This window comes from Sander vitreus, chromosome 9 (assembly GCF_031162955.1).
Source record: "Sander vitreus isolate 19-12246 chromosome 9, sanVit1, whole genome shotgun sequence".
Lineage (NCBI taxonomy): Eukaryota > Metazoa > Chordata > Actinopteri > Perciformes > Percidae > Sander > Sander vitreus.
Genome location: NC_135863.1, coordinates 33,901,391 through 33,923,794, shown reverse-complemented (window position 1 = coordinate 33,923,794; position 22,404 = coordinate 33,901,391). Strand labels below are relative to the sequence as shown.

At 42.3% G+C, this 22,404-nt stretch overlaps 2 protein-coding genes across 2 annotated transcripts; both read left to right on the top strand.

Moving 5' to 3' along the window:
• Nucleotides 1-2: 2 nt before the first annotated feature.
• Nucleotides 3-17,709, top strand: inpp5d (inositol polyphosphate-5-phosphatase D). Its single transcript, XM_078259871.1, has 27 exons — nucleotides 3-340; nucleotides 834-897; nucleotides 1,776-1,911; nucleotides 2,014-2,137; nucleotides 2,356-2,496; nucleotides 2,579-2,669; nucleotides 2,755-2,832; nucleotides 2,950-3,027; nucleotides 3,131-3,254; nucleotides 8,827-8,933; nucleotides 10,067-10,169; nucleotides 10,257-10,453; nucleotides 10,541-10,658; nucleotides 11,107-11,203; nucleotides 11,990-12,128; nucleotides 12,470-12,578; nucleotides 12,729-12,817; nucleotides 13,215-13,296; nucleotides 14,232-14,321; nucleotides 14,411-14,521; nucleotides 14,613-14,692; nucleotides 14,780-14,867; nucleotides 14,951-15,097; nucleotides 15,186-15,249; nucleotides 15,335-15,520; nucleotides 15,631-16,059; nucleotides 16,903-17,709. The coding sequence occupies exons 1-27, from the start codon at nucleotides 201-203 to the stop codon at nucleotides 16,910-16,912; spliced, it is 3,222 nt and encodes a 1,073-aa protein (XP_078115997.1). The 5' UTR covers nucleotides 3-200; the 3' UTR covers nucleotides 16,913-17,709.
• Nucleotides 17,710-20,258: 2,549 nt separating this feature from the next.
• smx5 lies at nucleotides 20,259-22,117 on the top strand. The gene is made up of 5 exons (XM_078259870.1): nucleotides 20,259-20,365; nucleotides 20,585-20,652; nucleotides 21,045-21,075; nucleotides 21,189-21,248; nucleotides 21,936-22,117. Exons 1-5 carry the CDS (start codon nucleotides 20,363-20,365, stop codon nucleotides 22,059-22,061), a joined length of 288 nt encoding a protein of 95 aa, XP_078115996.1. The 5' UTR covers nucleotides 20,259-20,362; the 3' UTR covers nucleotides 22,062-22,117.
• Nucleotides 22,118-22,404: the final 287 nt, after the last annotated feature.

The following is a 22,404-nucleotide window of genomic DNA, read 5'->3' as shown; positions in this document are numbered from 1 at the left end:
TCACAGCCGAGCTAGTAGCAGCTTCCTTTTACAGCTTTCGGAGGCAGGGGATGAACAAGTGAAAGAAAGGACTTAAAAGTATGCACCATGAAACTATGAAAATAGCCAGAAAGAAAAACTGAGTCTACTTTCATTTGCTGGAATATAGCTTGAGAGCAGATGCAAAACTCTTGAGCTCAGGCTTGTGGGTGAGAAACAGGATGCCAAGTTATCAACCTTGGTGCCATGGTACTATAACTCGATCCAAGGCTGAGGATCTACTTTCCAAAGCAGCAAGAGATGGAAGCTTCCTTATCCGGGCCAGTGAGTCCATACAGGGAGCGTATGCCCTCTGTGTTTTGTAAGTTACCATTACTTGTTTCTAACTATTGCACTGACAGTTTATTTTGATGCAGTTTCATATAGAGTGGACCATGATTCTTGTTCCTTGTTCAGAAAATGTTCATAATATGCAATATGAGCCGTGTAACGGAAGAAAAACATGGCATGTCTGTTATACTGAATGTTTTTGGCATCAGGCTTAAGAAAAACAACAACCAAACATCATTTCATATAACATGTTTAAAAGTTCAAATGTCCCCTGCTGTATTACAATGTATCCTAACACATTTTTTGCACATACGCACTGCAACGCAAGACTAGTTCCCCTTTATTTGCATACTGTGCTACCACAAAAGCAACACCCTTTGCCCTCTGCAACTTTTATCATTTTTCCACAAACTGTTCTGATTTTATGCTGAACACACTGAAAACACCAGGCAGCATGTTTCTTTACACTACATACATGGCATATTCAAGTGACAGACATTTGCATTTTGTTATTTTAACCACAGATACCAGAACTGTGTATACACATACAGAATCCTGCCAAATGAGGATAAGAAGCTCTCTGTCCAGGTGGGTTGACAGTTTGACACAAGCCACCATTATTTTGGTCCAAAGTCAGATGAATTATTATGGTTGTAGACTTGTTGGTGTATTTACAGCATGGGGCCTATGTGAAGATAAAGGGCTAGTTCTCTCTTTAATATCAGAACTGTTAATGCTGGTAGGCTCAACTCAACTCGCTCTTTTTTGGTTTTCCATTAGTAAAAGTTGTGGTACTTTTTTTGGTAACATCTTGGTCGTGAGAGAACCATCACTAGCGCGACACAGGAAATCTTGCACAAACTCACTATTTTTAAATAGTCAAGCAGCTGTCAATAGCGACCACATTTTTTTTTAATTCAATAGCCCCAGATTATTAAAAATAAATAAAAAATGGCAGCCTGCAAAATTACGCCATAGACTACCTAGGCCACATTCTACACCGTACACTACACTGTACACTCCATACACAATGCCGTACACTACACTGTACACATGACGAAGTCCAGCAACTCTGCTGATGAAAGGATCCAGCGAATGTTGCGTTGAAGATAATGTTCTGTTGTGTCAGGGCGATTAGAATACTGCCTACACTGAGGGGGAAAAGGGTTATAGAGAAAAGCATCTGGTACCAAAAGTGAGTTGAGTCGAGCCGAACCAAGCAGTGGAAATGAGGCATTAGATGATGACACAATTGCAGCACTAGCCTTTTGGGAGAAGCCACAGACTGTGCAAGTAGACATATCTAACATCAAATGTGAAATAAAAGTGAAAGATTATGTCTCCGGGTTTTGTAATAAAAAACAAAACAAACCACAAAGGTCTTCCAGAAAAACAACAGCACCACGTGACATTTCAGTTCTGCTGAGGTTTGAGGACAATTGTGTCTACTGTGATCTGCTCTTCAGGCATCTGAAGGAGTTCCTATCAGGTTCTTCTCTATGCTGCCTGAGCTGGTGGAGGCGTATTACAGTCCCAACATGGGTCTGGTCACACATCTGCAGTACCCTGTCCAGAGGGAGGAGGATGTAGACGAGGAGCAAGGTCAAACAACTTCACTTCAACTCAATAGTGGCTATAATGTAAAATTGTGCCTTTCAAAGATTAAAGAAATTCCTAAACATACCATACGTTTCTCTCCTGCAGAAGCCAATAATTTCCCACCGCAGCTTCCACCCAGGAACTTCACAGTCAATGATGTGAAAGACAGTGACCCCAAGTCCTTATCAGACACCTACCTGATGAGACTGCAGCAGATGGACTTGTCCACGTATGGTCAAATTTGCAGAATGTGCCCTGATGCACCTCAGGCCGATAGTTCATCATTCAAAGTTTCTGATAATGCACTGACAGTATATACAGTATTGTGTACAATGTGATAACTCCAACGATTGTGGGCAATGATTTGACACAGTTATGTGCTTGGCTGAGGTTAACTGATGTGTGAATAATGACATAACAGTGTTTGAAATGTTCCCATACTTCCAGACTACCAGAGGAACACCAAACAGCTATCCAAGAATACTTCAGGACCTCAGTCAGCTTGGATGCTGACCAAGCACAATGTGGTTACCCTAACCTCCCCGGGCTACAGAAGCTAATATCGGCAATCTGCAAGAATCTAAACAGGTATAGTTACCACTCACTATATTCTATATATTACAATGTTTATTGGTGATTTAACCATGTTCTGACTTTTTTTGTGAGACAGTGAAATTTCCCGCATCCTGCCAGCTTTAGAGGTCTTTCATAGAGCATTGGACCAACAACTCTCCCCAGGGATTGCACAGTTTTCAAAACAAGTGGGTTGCACCCTTGATCCTTTGCATCATTTTTTTATTCACACTACAAAGCCTTACCATAATGTACTATTTCCTTTATTTTCAGATTTCTGGTGATTCAAGTCAGTCTGTATCCTTTAGGCTTGAGCAACTAACAAAACTGCTGTACTCAATAGAAGATAAGGTAAAGTGACTCACTTTACTGACTGACCAGTCACAACAGTCTTGGTTATCGACGTAACAACAGATGATGCCAGTTACAGATGACATAGCACTTCTCTATTTCTTTCTTTTTTTTCAGACTAAAAGCTCTATGTTTGAGTCTGGTGGCTATGAAGGAGGTCACAGGAAATCTCTCATTCCGCTTGTTACGTTTGAGGTGCTTCTCTAAATCAGTAACTGTATAACAATTCTGGTTTGAAATGATGTCCAATGTTTGGAGGTTTGTGGTTTATTTGACCTGTTTCCTCTTTCACTTGCAGGTCAAGCAAGAATCCCTGGCTATTCCCACAAAGATGTTCCTGAAAGTAGATGTTGAAAGTGGGAAGCTCTTTCTCAAGAAGTCGAAAGATGGGCCTGAAGACAAATTCTTTGTGCACAACAAAAGTAAGAAATCACACAGCTCTAACCTTTTTTCTTTGTATTTTTACCCATGCAAGCAATGTGGCTCTAGCAATGGTCAGTCTGTTGGTCGATTGGTCCAACGCTGAAATATCTCAACAATTATTAGATTTGGTTCATGGTCATTCATGGCTCATGGCTCTTTGAGGTTGACATGTTTGCTTTTTAGCATAACTGTTGGATGGATTGCCATACAATTTGGTACATACCTTCATGTCTTTCTCAGGATGAATTATAATAACCAGCACAATAAGCAGGCCAAAACTTTAGTACTTTGTGTTCAGTGCTAATTAGCAAAGGTTAGCCTGCTAACATGCTAAACCAAGATGATGAACATGGTAAAAAGTATACCTGCTAAACATGAGTCATTTTGAGCGTGTTAGCATGCTGGAGTTAACTTGCTGAAGTTAGCTTGCTGAAGTTAGCATGCTTATATTAGCATGTAGTTCAAAGTACTGCTGTGTCTACATACACCTTCACAGAGCCGCTAGCATGGCTGTAGACTCTTAGGGCGCTTTCACACCTGTAGTTCGGTAGACGTGGTACGATTCGGGGTTGAAGTTGCAACATTGTTCATCCATCCATCCATCTTCATCCGCTTATCCGGGGTCGGGTCGCGGGAGTAGCAGCTCCAGCAGGGGACCCCAAACTTCCCTTTCCCGGGCCACATTAACCAGCTCCGACTGGGGGGATCCCGAGGCGTTCCCAGGCCAGGTTAGAGATATAATCCCTCCACCTAGTCCTGGGTCTCCCCGAGGCCTCCTCCCAGCTGGGCGTGCCTGGAACACCTCCCTAGGGAGGCGCCCAGGGGGCATCCTTACCAGATGCCCGAACCACCTCAACTGGCTCCTTTCGACGCAAAGGAGCAGCGGCTCTACTCCGAGCTCCTCACGGATAACTGAGCTTCTCACCCTATCTCTAAGGGAGACGCCAGCTACCCTCCTGAGGAAACCCATTTCGGCCGCTTGTACCCTGGATCTTGTTCTTTCGGTCATGACCCAGCCTTCATGACCATAGGTGAGGGTAGGAACAAAAAACTGACCGGGTAGATTGAGAGCTTTGCCTTCTGGCTCAGCTCTCTTTTCGTCATAACGGTGCGATAAATTGAATGTAATACCGCACCTGCTGTGCCGATTCTCCGACCAATCTCCCGCTCCATTGTCCCCTCACTCGCGAACAAGACCCCAAGGTACTTGAACTCCTTCACTTGGGGTAAGGACTCATTCCCTACCTGGAGAAGGCACTCCATCGGTTTCCTGCTGAGAACCATGGCCTCCGATTTAGAGGTGCTGATCCTCATCCCAGCCGCTTCACACTCGGCTGCGAACCGATCCAGTGAGTGCTGAAGGTCACAGGCCGATGATGCCATCAGGACCACATCATCTGCAAAAAGCAGCGATGAGATCCCCAGCCCACCGAACTGCAACCCCTCTCCACCCCCGACTACACCTCGATATCCTGTCCATAAATACTACAAACAGGATTGGTGACAAGCGCAGCCCTGGCGGAGGCCAACTCTCACCTGAAACGAGTCCGACTTACTGCCGAGAACCCGGACACAGCTCTCGCTTTGGTCGTACAGAGATTGGATGGCCCTGAGAAGGGACCCCCTCACCCTGTACTCCCGCAGCACCTCCCACAGTATCTCCCGGGGCACCCGGTCATCACGCCTTCTCCAGATCCACAAAACACATGTAGACTGGTTGGGCATACTCCCAGGCTCCCTCCAGGATCCTTGCAGAGTAAAGATCTGGTCCGTTGTTCCACGACCAGGGACGGAATCCACATTGTTCCTCTTCAACCTGAGATTCGACTATCGACCGAACCCTCCTTTCCAGCACCTTGGAGTAGACATTGTTGCATTTTTTATTTGGATCGGTTTGTGTTCAGATTGCACTTTTTCAAGTGCACCAAATATTGTAAACAAATGTCATACGGTCAAAATGGTCGCTTGTTTATTGGGCAGAATATCTGAGTGAAACTCGTCGACACTCCCTGGTCTCAGAAATAATGTAGCAACACCAATAACGTCTTGGGGTTTCTGGTTTTGTTTTAATGTTTCTAATATTTTAGAAGAAAGCGAACAATATGAGCAGCTGACAGACAGTGAGTGAAGAAGAGGGTGGGCCCTGATGAGAGATTGTGCAAATACATCTGATGCTACTGGACACATCTTCAGTGATGTTCCTGGAATCATTAGATGTTTCGGGTCTTTCAACATCATACACCCTCCTCCAGGCGACCCAGCTGAGGCCGATCAGACCCCAGCTTGTGTCCAGTTGGCGAATCTAGCTACTCTGCCCCCAAGGATCTCCTCTCTTTAGCCATAGCCATCTTGAGGCTTTCTCTGCCGCTTCGGTGGTATTGTGGATGGCTCTTCTCCTTCTCACTCCATCGATGCCTAACACGCTGAAGGCTCTGAACAGTGATCGGGCTGCAAAGCCCCTGCTTCCAACCTCTATTGGGAGACACCTTGCTCTCCATTCGGCTTGTCGACACTCGCTAACCAGTCCCTCGTACTTGGCAAGCTTCCTTTCAAAGGCCTCTTCCAAACGGTTTTCCCAAGGGACTGCTCCAACAGAACCACTTGTTTGGTGGATTCAGACAAGAGAACAACATCTGGTCTTAAGGTGGTGGTCACAATGTGGTTGGAGAACTTGAGTTGCTGCTCCAGGTCCACCAACAGCTGCCAGTCTCTCGCAGTGGCCAGGATTCCTACAAATGTTTTTGCAGCTGGTCTTGGTTTCTCTCCAGCTCTAATGAAGGTGATGGCTTGCATGGAGGGGCGGGAACGTTTGGCCCACTCGACTCCTGCAGCAATGGCTTCAGCAATGGCCTTCAGCACCTGGTCATGTCTCCACCTGTACCTTCCCTCTCCCAGTGCCTTTGAGCAGCTGCTCAGAATGTGCTCTAGGGTTCTACGCTTGGAACACAGTGTACATGCTGGTGACTCCACTTTGCCCCATATGTGAAGGTTTGATGGGCTGGAAAGCACATCATATACCGCCTGGACGAGAAACTTGATCCGCTGTGGTTCTGCCTTCCACAGCTCCGCCCATGTCACCTTCCTCTCGATCGCATTCTCCCATCGTATCCAGGCACCATGTTGCCTCATTCCCACTGTCCTGCAGGTTCTCTCCTCCTCTACCACTGCTCTTACCTCCTCCTGGACTAGGCAGCATCTTTCCTTACCTTTGGTGGTGTCAATGTGGGGAGTTGAAAAGGAACCCAGTCCAGCCCTGCCTCTTGTTACCACTCCCACCAGCCTGTTGTGATGTAATCTTGCCTCTGCTTGTCAAACAGCCCCCTCAGCCTTCCACTTCCGACCAGTCCTCACTTCAATCCCAGCCTTTGCCACCTTTGGATCGCTTGAGTCTCTATATTGCAACACTTCCCTGGCTCTCGTTATCTTGAACTCCTCTTCCAAGGACTTGAGTGGCAGTTGCAGTTTGTTGCGATGCCCATAGAGTGCGATGCTGCTTAGACTTTTTGGAAGCCCCAGCCATTTTCTAAGGTGGCTGCTGACCTTCCTCTCTAAGGTTTCCACAGTCGAGATTGGCACTTCATAGACAAGGAGTGGCCACAGGATCCTGGGAAGAATGCCATGCTGGTATAGCCAAGCTTTGAACTTCCCTGGCAATCCAGACCGGTCCACTGACTTCAGCCATCCGTCCAGCTCAGTGCAGGTTGATCGGACGGATGCTGCGTCCCTCAGGGTGCTGTCAGACACCTTGCCTAAGCTCTTGACAGGCTTCTCAGTGACGGTTGGGATTGTTACCCCTGCAACGCTGAACCGGGACTTGTCATCTACCTTTCCTCTTTTCAGCACCATTGATCTTGACTTGGCTGGTTTGAAACACATCCGTGCCCACTCCATTAGCTTTTCGAGACCCTTTAGAATCCATCGGCAGCCTGGGACTGACTCTTTGGTGACTGTGAGGTCATCCATAAATGCTCTCATCGGTGGCTGGCATTGAGCTGACTTCATCTTGGGCCCTCTGCACTCTGGTTCAGCAGACTTTGTGAGCATATTCATGGCCAGAGAGAACAGAATTACGGAGATGGTACAGCCCGTGATAATTCCGATCTCGATCTTGTGCCAGTCTGATGTCACTGCTCCTAAAGAGGTTCTCATCCTGAAGTTGTTGTAATAGTCAGTGATGAGGTCTCTGACTCTGGGGACATGATGTTTTGTCAGAGTGAGCTGCACAAGCTTGTGTGGTATTGAGCCATATGCATTTGCCAGATCAAGCCAAAGCACTGACAGATTACCCTTGTTCTTTCTGGCCTCTCTGATGAGCTGCATCACCACACCTGTATGTTCCAATCATCCAGGCATTCCTGCGATTCCCCCTTTCTGAACTGATGTGTCGATAAACCTGTTCTTTGAAAGGAAGGTGCACAGCCTGTTGGAGACAGCACTAAAGAAGATCTTGGCTTCAACACACAACAGGGAGATGATGTGGAACTGGTCTATCTTCCTGGAGTTCTCTTCCTTTGGAATCCAGACCCCTTCGGCAACTCTCCACTGTTCCGGAATCCTGCCCCTCCTCCAGATGACACACAGGATCTTCCACAGACGCAGCAGGAGTTTAGGACAATTTTTGTACACTTTGTACGAAGTGCCGCTTGGTCCTGGAGCAGAGCTTGCTCGCACTTTACAGATTTTGCCACATGTACAGCGCTTGCTCGTAGTCGTTTGTCCATTGCCTTGGTCCAATACCATTGAATCCGTCCAGTTGGGGTGCTCATCCTCCCCCCCTCTCGGGCACCCCTGGGTGTATTTTTCCTTTAGGTTCATCGTAGCTTGTTATGGGCATCCCCCTCACAGAAGACACAGATTGGGTTGCCGGCCTGTTCTGCCCCAGTTAACGTCTCTCCTAGCTGTCACTGACTCTCCAGTCGTCACCACGCTTTTCGTGGTTGTCAACCAGTCTTTCCTGGTTGCCACTGATCGAATCAGGTTAAAGCTGTGCAAATACATCTGATGTTACTGGACACATTTTCAGTGATGTTCCTGGAATCATTGGATGTTTCGGGTCTTTCAACATCATACACCCTCCTCCAGGCGACCCAGCTGAGGCTGATCAGACCCCAGCTTGTGTCCAGTTGGCGAATCTAGCTACTCTGCCCCCAAGGATCTCCTCTCTTGAGAGAGAGATGATGATGTGTTGTCACACAGACGACGAGCAATGTGTGGTCTTATGAAGTTATGGATTTAAAAGTTAACATACGCTAGTAAATGCACTGTTTTTTGGTTCACTTCCTATATGTAGGTCGGATCGCATCTCACCTAAAGTGAAAGGAACTCTAGTTCACCTGGAAGTGAACCGATACCCCCATTTTCAAGCGGAGCAGAGTTCGTTTGTTTGGTGCGCACCAGAGTTCGAATGAGCTTTCACACTACCACAAACCAACCGGACTATCCAACGAAACGCTCCAGGGTTCGGTTTAGACCAAACAGCTCCGGTGTAAAAGCAACCTCAGTCTTGTTTAACAAGTGCTGTAAACCATCAACAAGGCTCATTTTAATAAGAGTAATGTGATTATTTTTCAGTCCTGCAGTTGGTGAAATCCCAGAAAATGCACGCCAAACTTGTCATCGTGGCAGAGACCGAGAAAGAGAAGATTTTGCGTAAAGAGTTTGTGTTTGATGACACAAAGGTAAAAAATATCTGGTCACTTGGTTTGCTTGCTGGTTTGAATTAGCTTAAGGCCCCTGAAAATGTGTTTTTAGATCAAGTATAATTAAGCAATAGCTCACGAAAGGCAGGAGTTTTGTGATACTTAATTGTGCAAAGGAATTTGACGTCATAGTCATTGTATGTGCTTATTATACCACAGCAATGAACCAAACAGATTGCTTGATTTGAGCTTCCTGTTTTATAAATCTATAACATTAAATATTCATTGACCAAATTTGATTGACAGTGGTCTGGCAACATTATAGGTTTCATTAGCATAAACCTACAAGTGGTAGCACATTTTGATTCAAATGTTGCTAAATCCTGATTATGGGGTATGTGACATCACCTTTTTTTAAATGATCACTTCAGACCAGTGAGAAGAGCACAGAGAGAAAATCACAAATACAGAAATCTCATGTGAAACTGTTCTAACTTTGGCCTACCCGCATGTGAAAACAAAATGCTTTTGTTACGTTGTCTATACTGTTTTAACATATAATAAATATAATAACTAAATAAATAATTGACATCCACCGAGTCAAAAAGCTTATGGCATCATTAATTAGCTCATTCTTGTTTCCAAACTGCGTCGCGATGCGAGTTATAGGAGCTCCGCCAGAAGCTTCATGAAAACGATTGTGATTGGTTGAAACAAATGCCAATAAACCAGAGCACGTTTTTCCATCCGGGAATGCTTTGTGGCCTAGCCAGACCTCCGTAGCGCTGTGGAGGAAGGTCTCGTAATGTGAGACTACTCCATTTTGTGTGCCAGAAATGCAATGTGCTATGACGTAGTTACCCCTTCTAGTCAAATGTTGGAAGTCCCTCTAGTGGACAGATAGATAATAAATAATATAAGATAAGACAGATAAGATAGTAAATAATAAATAAATAATAGGTTGAATTTGAGCATTAAATGTTCTGATATAATTTGAATATCAAAAATAAACATTGAAATTCGAATGGTATTATAGAGATTTACAGCTCTAGTAAGTAGCTGATTAAGAAAATATGTTTTCAGGGGCTTTAAGTAAGGCACATATAATTCATAAGGTATAATGTTTAAATGTGTTAATTATAAGAAATCATGTTTTTTATGTGTCTCACTAGAAAAGGGAAGGGTTTTGCCAACTTCTTCAACAAATGAAGAACAAACACACTGAAAAGCCTGAACCTGACATGATCACAGTGTTTGTTGGCACCTGGAACATGGGTAACAACATTAACATCTTAAATGTTTGAATGAATTTGAACTCATGACTGTACAGATACAGTAAAAGACTTCTTTATAAACCTGCAGGAAATGCTGGTCCTCCCCACAACATCAACTCCTGGTTTCAGTGTAAGGGTCAAGGGAAGACACGAGATGACACCGCCGATCACATCCCACATGATTTTTATGTCATTGGGACTCAGGAGGATCCTTTGGGTGAGAGGGAGTGGGCAGATATAGTGAAAGGTGTCCTGCGGAAAATCACAAACATCAGCTTTAAACAAGTGAGTGACCGTGGCAAAGTAACAAAGTTACAACTGATGTAAGGAGGTGCAGAGCAGTAATGCATCACATCGTCTTCTAACATCCAGGTGGCGATCCACACTCTGTGGAACATTCGGATCGTGGTGCTGGCCAAGCCTGAGCACGAAAACAGGATCTCCCACGTTTTTTCAGACAGTGTGAAGACGGGGATTGCCAACACTCTGGGTAAGCAGTTCCTCTTCTCTACAAGCCATTTAAAGGTATACTAAGTGTTGTTAATCCAATACACTTTTTGTCAAATTCAGTGAATATCTCCTCACGGTCACCTAGCTCTCTATTTTCTGTGTGCGCTAAAAAAACAACATGGTTATAATACATACCTGGCTGTGTAAATGGAAAACAAACAGAAAGGGGTGCACAAAACACTATTCCAGCCAATAGGCAACAGGCAGCGACAGTTGATGGGAGGGGCGGGCGAGTGGGGGGGGCAGTATTTGAATGTGCCGGCCAGTAGTTATCTGTCCGTGAATCTGGGGGGTGGAGCTTATGAAGGGGGGTGTTGTATTTGTTAGGCAGTTGAGTTCAAATATCAACAATCTTTTACTTCACCTTTAATGACCTGTCATATAAGTTCATTGAACAATTAGCCATCAGTGTGATGTTTGTTTTGTAGGAAACAAGGGAGCTGTGGGAGTGTCCTTCATGTTCAACGGTACATCTTTTGGTTTTGTCAACAGTCACCTGACTTCTGGAAGTGAGAAGAAGCTCAGGTGAGCAACAGATTACATTTTTAAAGGGGACATATTATGCTTTTTCATATTTTCTGTCACATCAACAATGTTATAATGTTGTTTCATGTAAAACATGGCCAAAACATGTGAATTTCAAATAATAAGGTAAACTTATTTCATTTATTCTTTTAGATACATTTTTTATTAGCACCATTTATCATTCAGCCATACAGAACAAACTCCACAATGTATGACAGTCAGTGTCAAATGGTGCATACAACAGAAAAACACAAACTGCACAAAAACTAAAACCCTCGCCCACCCCCCCCCACCCTCTGCGGTCTCAAAGAAAACAAAACAAACAAACAGAAATCACACCTTGCCTAATCAGGTAAAAATATTTTAGAGAAACCACAGTGAGCTAAAACGTTCAGATTTCCAACTGTTCTGAATGCTCCGGTTTCTCGGTGTGCGATCACAGAAGGCTTGTATCATGTGGACGCGCCGACAGTGGTGGTGTTAGTGTGTACAGTGTTGTACTTAGAATTCGTCATTGGGGAGACAGAAACTACGCACTATAGCTTTAAATAGTGTGAAGACATTAACAGAGTATTTTTACACATTACATTTTTTGTTAGAGGACCATTATTGTGGAAATCCCGAACATTGTCATCATAACAATGTGTCATTTGCTAGATTAAAATACATTTATATAAATGCAGGAAATAGTGTTCAAATTGTTTTTTTTTATCAATTTTTTGTTGAAGAACCTTTTATTTCATCACATTTGTGATGTTCTTGCTATTATTTTGGCTGTATTTGCAGACGCAATCAAAACTACACCAACATCCTGCGATTTCTGAATCTGGGCGATAAGAAGATCAATCCGTTTGACATTACACATCGGTTCACCCACCTCTTCTGGCTCGGTGATTTGAACTACCGTGTTGAATTCCCATCGACAGTAAGTTGTTGTCAAGTTCAGTTTGCTGTATAGAAATGACACAGAGGCAAATGTAATATGATGCAACACACTGTATGTACTTGGAACAAAATTTACTGAGCTTCTATTGTTAGAAATCTTTCAAATAAGAACATGCAGGTTCACAAATAAATGATGTGTCGGCTTTTTATATACATTTTGTGAAATGTGTTATTGTCATGGTATCTACTCAAGAAATAAAAGATCCAGCATCATTGAGTGGTGCATATAAAAGAGTGTGCTGGTTGTCAGGTGGCTGAGCTCTCAGCTGCTAACACTTTTAGGCAAGAAAAGTCTTTACTTTGCACTGTTTCCCTTCACAGGAAGCTGAGTACATTGTGACAAAGATCAAACAGCAGCAGTACCAGGAACTCCTCAGTAAAGACCAGCTCAACATGGAGAGGAATGATGGAAAGGTCTTCCTGCATTTCGGTGAGGGCGCATAGAGAATATTGATTAATACACACATACAGCAAAGTGTACCAACTCTGTTCTGTTCATCGCCTGATGCATTTAATAATTGTCGGCATGCATATAAAAATCAAAACCTGTCTCCTTAATAATTATTTATTTTGTATGTAGATGAAGAGGAAATCACGTTTGCGCCCACGTATCGCTTTGAAAGAGACACGCGAGAGAAGTATGCCTACACAAAGGCCAAAGCCACGGGGGTAAGCTTATGTTTAGTCAGGTGTCTTTGCCCTGTATGGCTCCTGCATGCCCCATAGTGCAGGAAACTGTAAAAGCAACTACAGCATTGAACACATCACACATTGATCCATCTGGATCAAAAAGCCCATGTGAATATGTGTTCTGGCTCATAGAAAATGGATGAAACAACTCATCTACAGGCACCAGGATCAATTTAACAAATTTCCCTTTTAGACATATAGAACCTCATGATTTTTGATCTCTTGAATTGATCCATAGCAGCAAGAATGTTTGATAATGTATCTACCAGAAATTACATAACCTTCCAGCTTTATAATGCTTAAATTGCTATAAAGACTGTCTGTGAAAACTGTTGTATTCAGCTTTTATGTACATATGATGACTTTAACTCTACAGACAAAATACAATTTGCCCTCGTGGTGTGATCGTGTCCTGCGGAAGTCATACCCTCTGGTTCATGTTGTCTGCCAAGCATATGGTGAGTAGTTCGAAATGGACAATGGTCATTTTTTACAGGGTCTATCATTTCTGAATAATTTCCTATGGTTTTCTTGGAAGGGTTCCAGAAGGAACTATGTAATTTTGGTATGAATTAAAAAGAAAGTAGAGACAGTGTTCAGTTACACTTCCACCGAATTATTCCAATTAATTATCTTTTAGTTGGTGCACTATGAGTCAGTTGAACATCAGCCAGGCCGATATCTTTTTGCAGATATATTGAGTTTAGAGTCCAGCGGCTCTGGCAGGCATATTGGTCATACATAAATAAGTACATCGTTTAATTACCAGAGAGCACTGAGTCATTTCTTCAAAAGAATATTCTGTAAATCTTTTAATCTGGAAAGCACTTTGAGCTTAATGCTGGAAAAGTGCTATATAAATACAATTATTATTATTATTTTTATTATTATAAATATGGAATTTTCCAATACAATGTTTATTTTACTCAGGTTTAAATGGAGCTTTTTTTTTCTTCTTTTTTTTTAAAGGACAATCATTTTTTCCTACAAAAGTAGTACCAAATGGACTTGTGTTAGCATGTTTATGTTTTTAAAGGGGCACTTCACCAATTTTACACATGAAGATCAGTTTACTTGTCATGAGGAGCACAACTTAACCTGCATAAATAAAACATTTGTATAAGGTTCTCTGCAGCTTTAAAGAGAATTTTCTGGATGTAAAGTATGACAGGTGTGGGCCTCTACCAGGCAGGGAGGGTGTAACAAAAGACAACCCATACTAGGGACTGAAAGTCAAGTTATGTCAGCGTCTGCTGCACATTCTGACCATTCTTTGTTTAATGTGTCACTCGTCAGTCCCCAAAACTTAATGAAAACGTAATGCAAAATGACTTTACACCTTTAATGATATTGTATGAGACAGACTCATTCCGCCAAACTTTCCAACTTTCAGGGTGCACTAATGACATCATGACAAGTGACCACTCGCCATTATTCGCCTCATTTGAAGTCGGAGTAGCCTCACAGTTTGTCTCCAAGCAAGGTATGATCACCCATTTTACGGCTCACTGCAGATGACGCTGTGTTATCCACTTCAAAATTATAGCTAATGTTCGTTGTTTTTTCTTTCAGACCTAAATAGTGCACCTCAAGGTGGGATACAGATCATGAACTGTGTGGCCACCTTGTTGACAAAATCAAAGACCAAGTTCTTCATCGAATACCACTCCAGCTGCTTGGAGAGTATGTTTTAGTCTGTCTGACTGACCGTAGCCCATTCTGCTTTAAAAATGGGGCTAATGATCAAAACAAACAATTCTTTTAATGTCTACAGAAACAGTCAAGACTTCAGAGGGAGAGAACACGGAGCACTCAGATGGGTCAATAAAAGTTTGGTTTGGTAACCAAGTCGAGGTAAAATCCGGAAGGAGCTTTTCAGTGTGGAAGACCATTTGTTCTGGCAACTAATAATCAAAGTCCTTGTCTTCTCTGTGTTTTCAGCTTACCCCTATCATCTCTGACCCAGAGTACCTTTTGGACCAGCACATCCTCATCTGTGTAAAGTCGACAGACTGCGACGAATCATATGGTAATGAACTTACACACAGTTTGTAATGCAGATGCATTGAGCTGAGCAGTGCTTACAGTTTGCTGGTGTCTTATTCCCTAAAGGAGAGGGTTGTGTTGCGCTGCGAGCAGCCCAGTTCTGCTACACAGAGTTTCAGATCACACTGACTCATCATGGAGAGAAGACGGGCACTTTGACAGGTGGCATTCAGTTACACACCTCTGAGGGCAAGCCCACTGAGAAGTTATACGGTGAGTCTGGAAATCAGCTCAGGACTTACTTATTAAAATGCTTTCTACTTCAGTTCCTGTAGTGTCAATATTTCACTTTTACTTTCAGATTTCATCAAAGTCGAAAAGGATGACACTGTCACTTCAAAAGGCAAAGGCGGTGAGGCCAACAAGTAAGACATTTTCTCACTTGTGGTTACCTCAAAATATCTCAAACATGACTTCCGGGTGTGATATTTTCTGTCTTCTGTTTGACAGGTTTTCCGTCACCCAGGCACATGATATTTCTAACCCCAGTTACATGGGAGTGTCCTACAGAAGTGGCAATGTGATAGATAAAGGTTGGAGCTACAGCAAGCCACCGAAAAATCTTCTACTCGCCGGACAAGGGAGTAAAGACAGCAAGAAGGGTGGCTATGATGTGGGCTCACGCAGTCCCCCTATGTGAGTTGTTTCTGTTGCAGTGTGACTCTTTACGTGTTTCATTGACACGACATGAAATGAATAGCTGATTTTGTAGAAAGTGAAACTGAATCTGATCCCTTGTTTCCTAGGGGTGAGGATGAAAAGTGGTCAGAGATGTTTGATAATCCGTTATACGGTTCGAGGGTAAAATCCTGGGGCAAGGATCCAGACCATCAGCAGATGGACCACCTCACACCTCCGGATCCTGTTTTTACAAGCTCCAAACCAGCAGATGGAGACTCTGATCGCCCCCCGCTGCCCACCCCACGCAACCGCTCCTTCACCCTCTCTGAGACCAAGCCTCAGCCCCCAGCCCCCATCACCTCGCATCCCTCAACATACAAGAAACCAGTGGTGCCGTCACGCTCGGAAGGGGGGATGGCACTCAACCGGCCTCCTGTACCTTCTAAGTCCCGACCGGGCATGCCAGAGCCCCAGAACCCCAGAGACACCTCCGAACTCCCCAGCAAACATAGACCGCCAGCAAGACCTGGCCAGCCACAGCCCCCACAGAGACAGTAAGGACAACTCTGTTCCTCTTATGGCAAGACTCATTAGTCTTAAATTCACCAAAAAAGATATTTAGTGCTGGGTAAGGCATCAATCAAACTGTAGGGCTGCATGATATAAGGAAAATATCTAATTGAGATTATTTTGACTGATATTGCAATTGCGATATGGTTCACGATATTGGAAGGAATGATCGTTTTTTGTATCATTATTCTCATTTTCATTAAATAATATTAAAATTTTAAAAATTGAAATGATTAGAGTGCTATTTTTGCAATGATCTGTACCAAGCAAAGATGTTTTCTTTCATTTCTAAGATACGATTTGGCCGGGATATCTCTGCAGCACCACGATACCTAATTTAGAATGGTTTGACACATATTTTGCCTTTAACAAATATTGCGTTCCCCTGCGATTTGGATTTGCGCTAGTCCATGTTGCGATTTCGATAAAATTGAGATTAATTGTGCAGCCCTACCGAATTTCCCCCATTGTATCAAGTATCGAAAAATGCCTTGTCATTCAATACCAAATTTGAATACTTAAAGGAGTCAATTTCATCAGTGTCAGTGAGCCAATAAGCCTGAAGCATGTTTCTACCAAGATCTTACAATGCTGCTGATTGGCTGTCTACACATCGTAGACGCATGCAGGAAAAACACAAATTTAATAATAGTAGACTTTAGTAATGTTGTAATTTCTTTTTGTTCAAATGAATTTCATAAGATTGGCATCAAAAAACGTACAGGAACCAGTAGCGAAGTCACGGTATTAGTGTCGGGTATCGAACATTTTTGAATGATACCCAGCCCTAAAGATAAAACATATGATGACTCTCTCTCTTTCTGTAGTGCATCCTGAAGTTCCCAAGATGGGCCGATCTGTGAAGTGAGACCAGGCTGCTGCGATGGTTAGCACGACTGTACAGCTTTCTGCACTGCATTATTGGAAACATGAAACGCATCAACCAGTCACTCCCTCAGCCATATGTATCACTTATAAATGACTATTCATTGGTACTGTTACAAAAGTTCTAAATTTTTTGGGAATGTGCCTATTTACTTGCTAGTTGAGAGTTAGGTGAGAAGAGCGATAACACTTTCATGTTTGTATGCTAAATATGATGCTACAGCCAGTTTGAGCTCATCTTCTCCACCTGTTCCTCTGGGTTACTCTGAGGTTTACATTTGAAAAGTTGACTGGCTAGCCGGCTAGCAGCAGGAGGGGAAAAGGGGGGGGGAATCTGGCAACAAGCACCTTTAAAGCTCATTAATTTACATGTTTTAATGCCGTTGAACAGAGCCAGGCTAACAGTTGCCAGTTTTTCTCTCTTTTTAGTCTTTATATTTCACATACTAACAAGAACATTGTACCAATCTTCTCATCTAATTCTTGTTTGCAAAATGTCAAACTTTTCGTTTAAAGTGATATAAACAATAGCGAAACATTTTCAGACTTCATTTCTGCTAAGCTCGCATTAAGAAGTTGGTTTGGAATTAAACTCTGCTTATAAATAATTCTGTTACATTTCTTTTTTTTTTTACACTATACAGTAGCTAACGAATGTTTACCACACAGTATTATCTTGCACATACATTAACATGTTTGTCTTTAAGATGTACAATAAATGATCAAATAAATTTAGCTTTAATTTGTTATTTTAGACCATCACAACCTCATGTCACTATCATTGCCTGTGAAACTGTGAATAAATACATGTTAAAGTCTGCAGCAGAGATGAATCTAGTGCTGCAACACTTCCATCTGCTGTTGCCTATGAAGAACTGCATGCAGAGTGAGAATCTTAAGTTATCCAAGCAAGGTAAAATATTTAAATCACAAAAGACATCCTACTCCTATTTTATTGCGTTATTTTGTTTAACCAGATGTGTGTAATTGTGAGCTGCACTTTGCATTCACTGATTACATAATGGCTGCTGATTTGCACAATTTAGAAGATTATACATACTGTACTATTCTTTTGAATTTTCATATTTTTTCCTTAAAATTGATAGTAGTGTGGTCAGGTTAGCTCAGCTGGTAGAGTGGGCGCACATATATAGAGGTTTACTCCTCAACGCAGCGGGCCTGGATTTGACTCCGACCTGCGGCCCTTAGCTGCATGTCATTCCCCCCCCTCTCTCCCCTTTAATGTCTTCATCTGTCCTGTGGAATTAAAGGCTTATAATGCCCAAAAAATAATCTTTAAAAAAAAATAGTAGTTATAGTACAGTGGTTCACAACGTGGGGTTCCGGGCAATCCAAGGGGTCAAAAGATGAATTACAGGGTCAGGGATCATGAGATGAAAGAAGATATTTGCATTTGCTACACAAAATGTCATAAATCTTTTTCCCATACATCTCTCCAAGCCTCTACCTCTTAGGGCAGCTTTCTTTTAGGCCAATGACCCCTCAGCTGAAAGAGAGATGGAGCAGGGACCCCGTACTACATATATTGTATAAAATTGAGTTGCACATTAACTTGGGCCTACAATATCGTGTGGGCTGCCTAAAGCCTTTATACATAGCTTTTTATAATGCATACAATACTAAGCAATTCAAATAATAATTTGTAATGTGGCACAGTAAAACCTTAACTGCATCTGTGGATGGTTACCTTATCTATAGGCCATTAAGCCTATCATCAATGTTGTGTAAATTAATATAGATTTGTCTTTACAAATGATATGTTGGATACCTATACCAGTACTGAGTTACTTTTTGGTTGACTTGGTCCTTAGCATATATATATATATATATATATATATATATATATATATATATATATATATATATATATATATATATATATATATATCATATACACACACACACACACACACACACACACACACACACACACACACACACACACACACACACACACACTCACTCACTCACTACCGGTCAAAGTTTGGGGTCACTTAGAAATGTGAACAGAAATACACTGGGACCTGAGGCACAGGACCTAAAACTAGAGAGGCCAAAAAGGCCTTTTTACCCATTGGGATTTACTAGATGATTACTAGATAGATTTACAACCTTTTTGGCTTGTGACTCCTTAAAATGTTGCCATGTCTATTTGGAACCTATCGTCAATGGTTATATATATATATATATATATATATATATACACATATATACACACACACACTACTGGTCAAAAGTTTGGGGTCACTTAGAAATGTCCATTCCCCTCCATTCCAGACAGAATAGCAGCTGATATCAGTTGCATTGTGTTTTTAATCAGGGCAGCAGTTTTCAGATGACATTATGTGATTACATCATGTCTAAAGGGTTCTCCACTGTTGGAGACAGAAGTAGCTGAAGAAACGCTTGACATCCATGCTTTTTGGTCTAAACATCATACCCAAATAAAAGTGGTACAGCTCCCATATACTCTGACACTCTGGGGTGAGCCTGGTATCATTGGAAAGGTGACTGATGTGGGTGTGTTTGTGTATTTGAGAAGTGTTGTATTTTGAATTTTTTTGGCTTTTTTCTTTGCACTTTTCAAATGGAAATAAAAAAAACGCACAGACATATCTGTAGAAAAAAGATCATATAAAATCAATTTTTGTCAGATGTGTTTACAGCAGTGTATTTTAATCATTTTACAGATGTATGACTTGGACGGAAATAAAAACCCTCCATTCTAGCCTCTGTAACTCTGTGTCAGTAAGGCCTAGAATCACCCTGACACATGGAACAGAAACTTGAGAGTGTTTCCTTTCCAATGATACCAGGCTCACCCCAGAGTGTCAGAGTATATGGGAGCTGTACCACTTTTATTTGGGTATGATGTTTAGACCAAAAAGCATGGATGTCAAGCGTTTCTTCAGCTACTTCTGTCTCCAACAGTGGAGAACCCTTTAGACATGATGTAATCACATAATGTCATCTGAAAACTGCTGCCCTGATTAAAAACACAATGTCCTTGTGCCTCAGGTCCCAGTGTATTTCTGTTTTTATTTAATATTCCAGTCTGCAAATCAAGAAACGTGCTGACAAGGCCGCAGATAAACACCTCGAGAGTCCTCCCACTTACTATATGCGACACTATATTACATTTTACTTCACATGCTTAATGGTCGCACCATTCGCCGTTCAAAAGCTACAATAAACTATATTCTCAGGAACTGAAGTCTGAAGTTTTCCCCAGGGATGTATTAAGAGACTCGTTAACGCTGAGCGCACCTCTTGCCCCCCCATGTGGGGCTCTTCAGTAATTGCCCCCTGGTGGTCCGTCGCAGCAATATCACGTCACAACATCAATACCAGACGTACAACCATAAGAAACCAGCAGCAAACATGGTAAGATATCGATTTGAACGTATTTATTTGTTTCCAGTTTACAACAAATGTCTTATTGGAAGATTGTGTGAGGCGTTGGAATACTCACAGCTCACCGTATCGCTTTATGTGGTGTAGTTTGCTAGCTGTATGCCATAGATACACTGTATGCAGCTTGTATCGTGCTCGACGTGTAGCACGATGCTAACATTAGCGCTAACATGTCGGTCTGTTTTTCAGCTTTTCTACTCGTTCTTCAAGTCGCTGGTGGGGAAGGATGTGGTGGTGGAGCTCAAAAACGACTTGAGGTTAGTTTTTCCCCCCGTGAACCCGGGTAACTTTGTTACACTGTTGTCTACTATTTGGGCTAGTTTGTCACAATGTAGCTACATTACTGTAATTCACGTGAATGATAGTAACAATAGTCATTGAGCTTTGAATTAACGTCATATGTTGCAACAAGAGTGACCAAACTAAAACCGCTTTGTTGTCATGTAACTGCAGTAGCAGTACAAACAAGTTAAAACCAAAACCAGGTTGCTGTTAAAAGCAGTGGGGTTGTATTACAAGGTATTCTTGTTATTTTGTCCACCACCTGTATCGAGACCAGTGATTCGTCCACCTCCACTTTGGTCTTATATGTTGTTGATGATGTAAGGATGGGATGTAATCATTTGAATCCTAACGTTTCTCTTTTCAGCATCTGCGGAACACTTCATTCTGTTGACCAGGTTGGAAATGATGATGTTATTTTCCTTATTCTGAAACAAAGCCGTTACATTTTCTACCTGACTGCCCAGTTAGGACTTCTAATCAATATGTGTCACATTTCTGTGTGTTTCAGTACCTGAACATTAAGCTCACAGACATCAGTGTCACTGATCCAGAGAAATATCCACACATGGTGAGTTTAGCTGTCTGGCACCGATCATTCAGTGTCATTTCAGCTTTTAGGACCTGTCTTTCTAACACTAACGTCTGTTTGACATCTACGATATCCCAGCCCTATTTGACAGCTCAAAAAAACAAACGTAACATTGTTTTATCACCTTGTTATTTCATGACATCCAAGAATTGCTTATAAACATGATTTTTGAGACTCTCTAACGCCACTATCTGCTAAAACATCAGACAGATTCTGGATCACTTAAAGCTATAGTACGTAGTTTCGGTCTCCCCCATGAGGAATTCTAAGTAATGACAACACCACTGTTGGCGCGTCCTCATGATACAAGCCTTCTGTAATCGCGCTTCCCCCCCCTCCTCCTCCTTTTTTACAGTTACTAGTAGTAAGGAGGACACGGAGGATTAAAAACACGATGGACTCTTCAGAAGAGGTCATTATCTTTACTCCAGTGTCTGCGTGTGAAAGTCACCGGACGCCACAATCTTCTGAACATAGTCCTACTGAGAAATCCAGAGAGTTGTGTGGAGCTGATAATCTTAATTAGCTTTGTAGCAACTCATTTGGTAATGGCTTGAATGTAACGGACGATCATTTATATCAAAAAGTTACGCACTAAAGCTTTAAAACTGATTTACAGCATCTCCCAACACTTTGAATGATTGTCCTGTTTTAATTTTGCTCCAGCTGTCTGTGAAAAACTGTTTTATCCGTGGATCTGTGGTCCGGTACGTTCAGCTGCCTGCAGATGAAGTGGACACTCAGCTCCTGCAAGACGCTGCACGGAAAGAAGCCATGCAGCAGAAGCAGTGATTGACCTGAAGCATGGGGTTGGGTCTGGGGTAGGGGTGGGGGGGAAGGAAGGAAGGAAGGAAGGAAGGAAGGAAGGAAGGAAGGAAGACAGTGAATAATGAGTAGTTTTGAGTTCATTTAAAGAAATCAGTTCGTGCAGCTCTTGTAATTAGGCAGTATTGGTCATTTACCTGTACTTTCACAGAGAACTTCATTGCATTCCTGACATTAGTGATCAATCATTTGCCAAACAGTAATTATTGGAAATGGTCTTGACCTCACAGGCTACACAGGAGGCTTCATTTGATACTGTCTTTTATTTTGCTTAAAAGAAATGGAACTGAATTGAACTTAGCCTAGTAGA

Bases quoted from the DNA above. Each gene is read 5' to 3' on its own strand.
- smx5 (XM_078259870.1), top strand. The intron at 20,653-21,044 runs GTTAGTTTTTCC...TTCTCTTTTCAG, and splicing joins GAGCTCAAAAACGACTTGAG to CATCTGCGGAACACTTCATT. The intron at 21,249-21,935 runs GTGAGTTTAGCT...ATTTTGCTCCAG, and splicing joins CAGAGAAATATCCACACATG to CTGTCTGTGAAAAACTGTTT.
- inpp5d (XM_078259871.1), top strand. From the start codon at position 201: ATGCCAAGTTATCAACCTTGGTGCCATGGTACTATAACTCGATCCAAG. The intron at 12,129-12,469 runs GTAAGTTGTTGT...TTCCCTTCACAG, and splicing joins GTGTTGAATTCCCATCGACA to GAAGCTGAGTACATTGTGAC. The intron at 14,322-14,410 runs GTATGATCACCC...TTTTTCTTTCAG, and splicing joins ACAGTTTGTCTCCAAGCAAG to ACCTAAATAGTGCACCTCAA.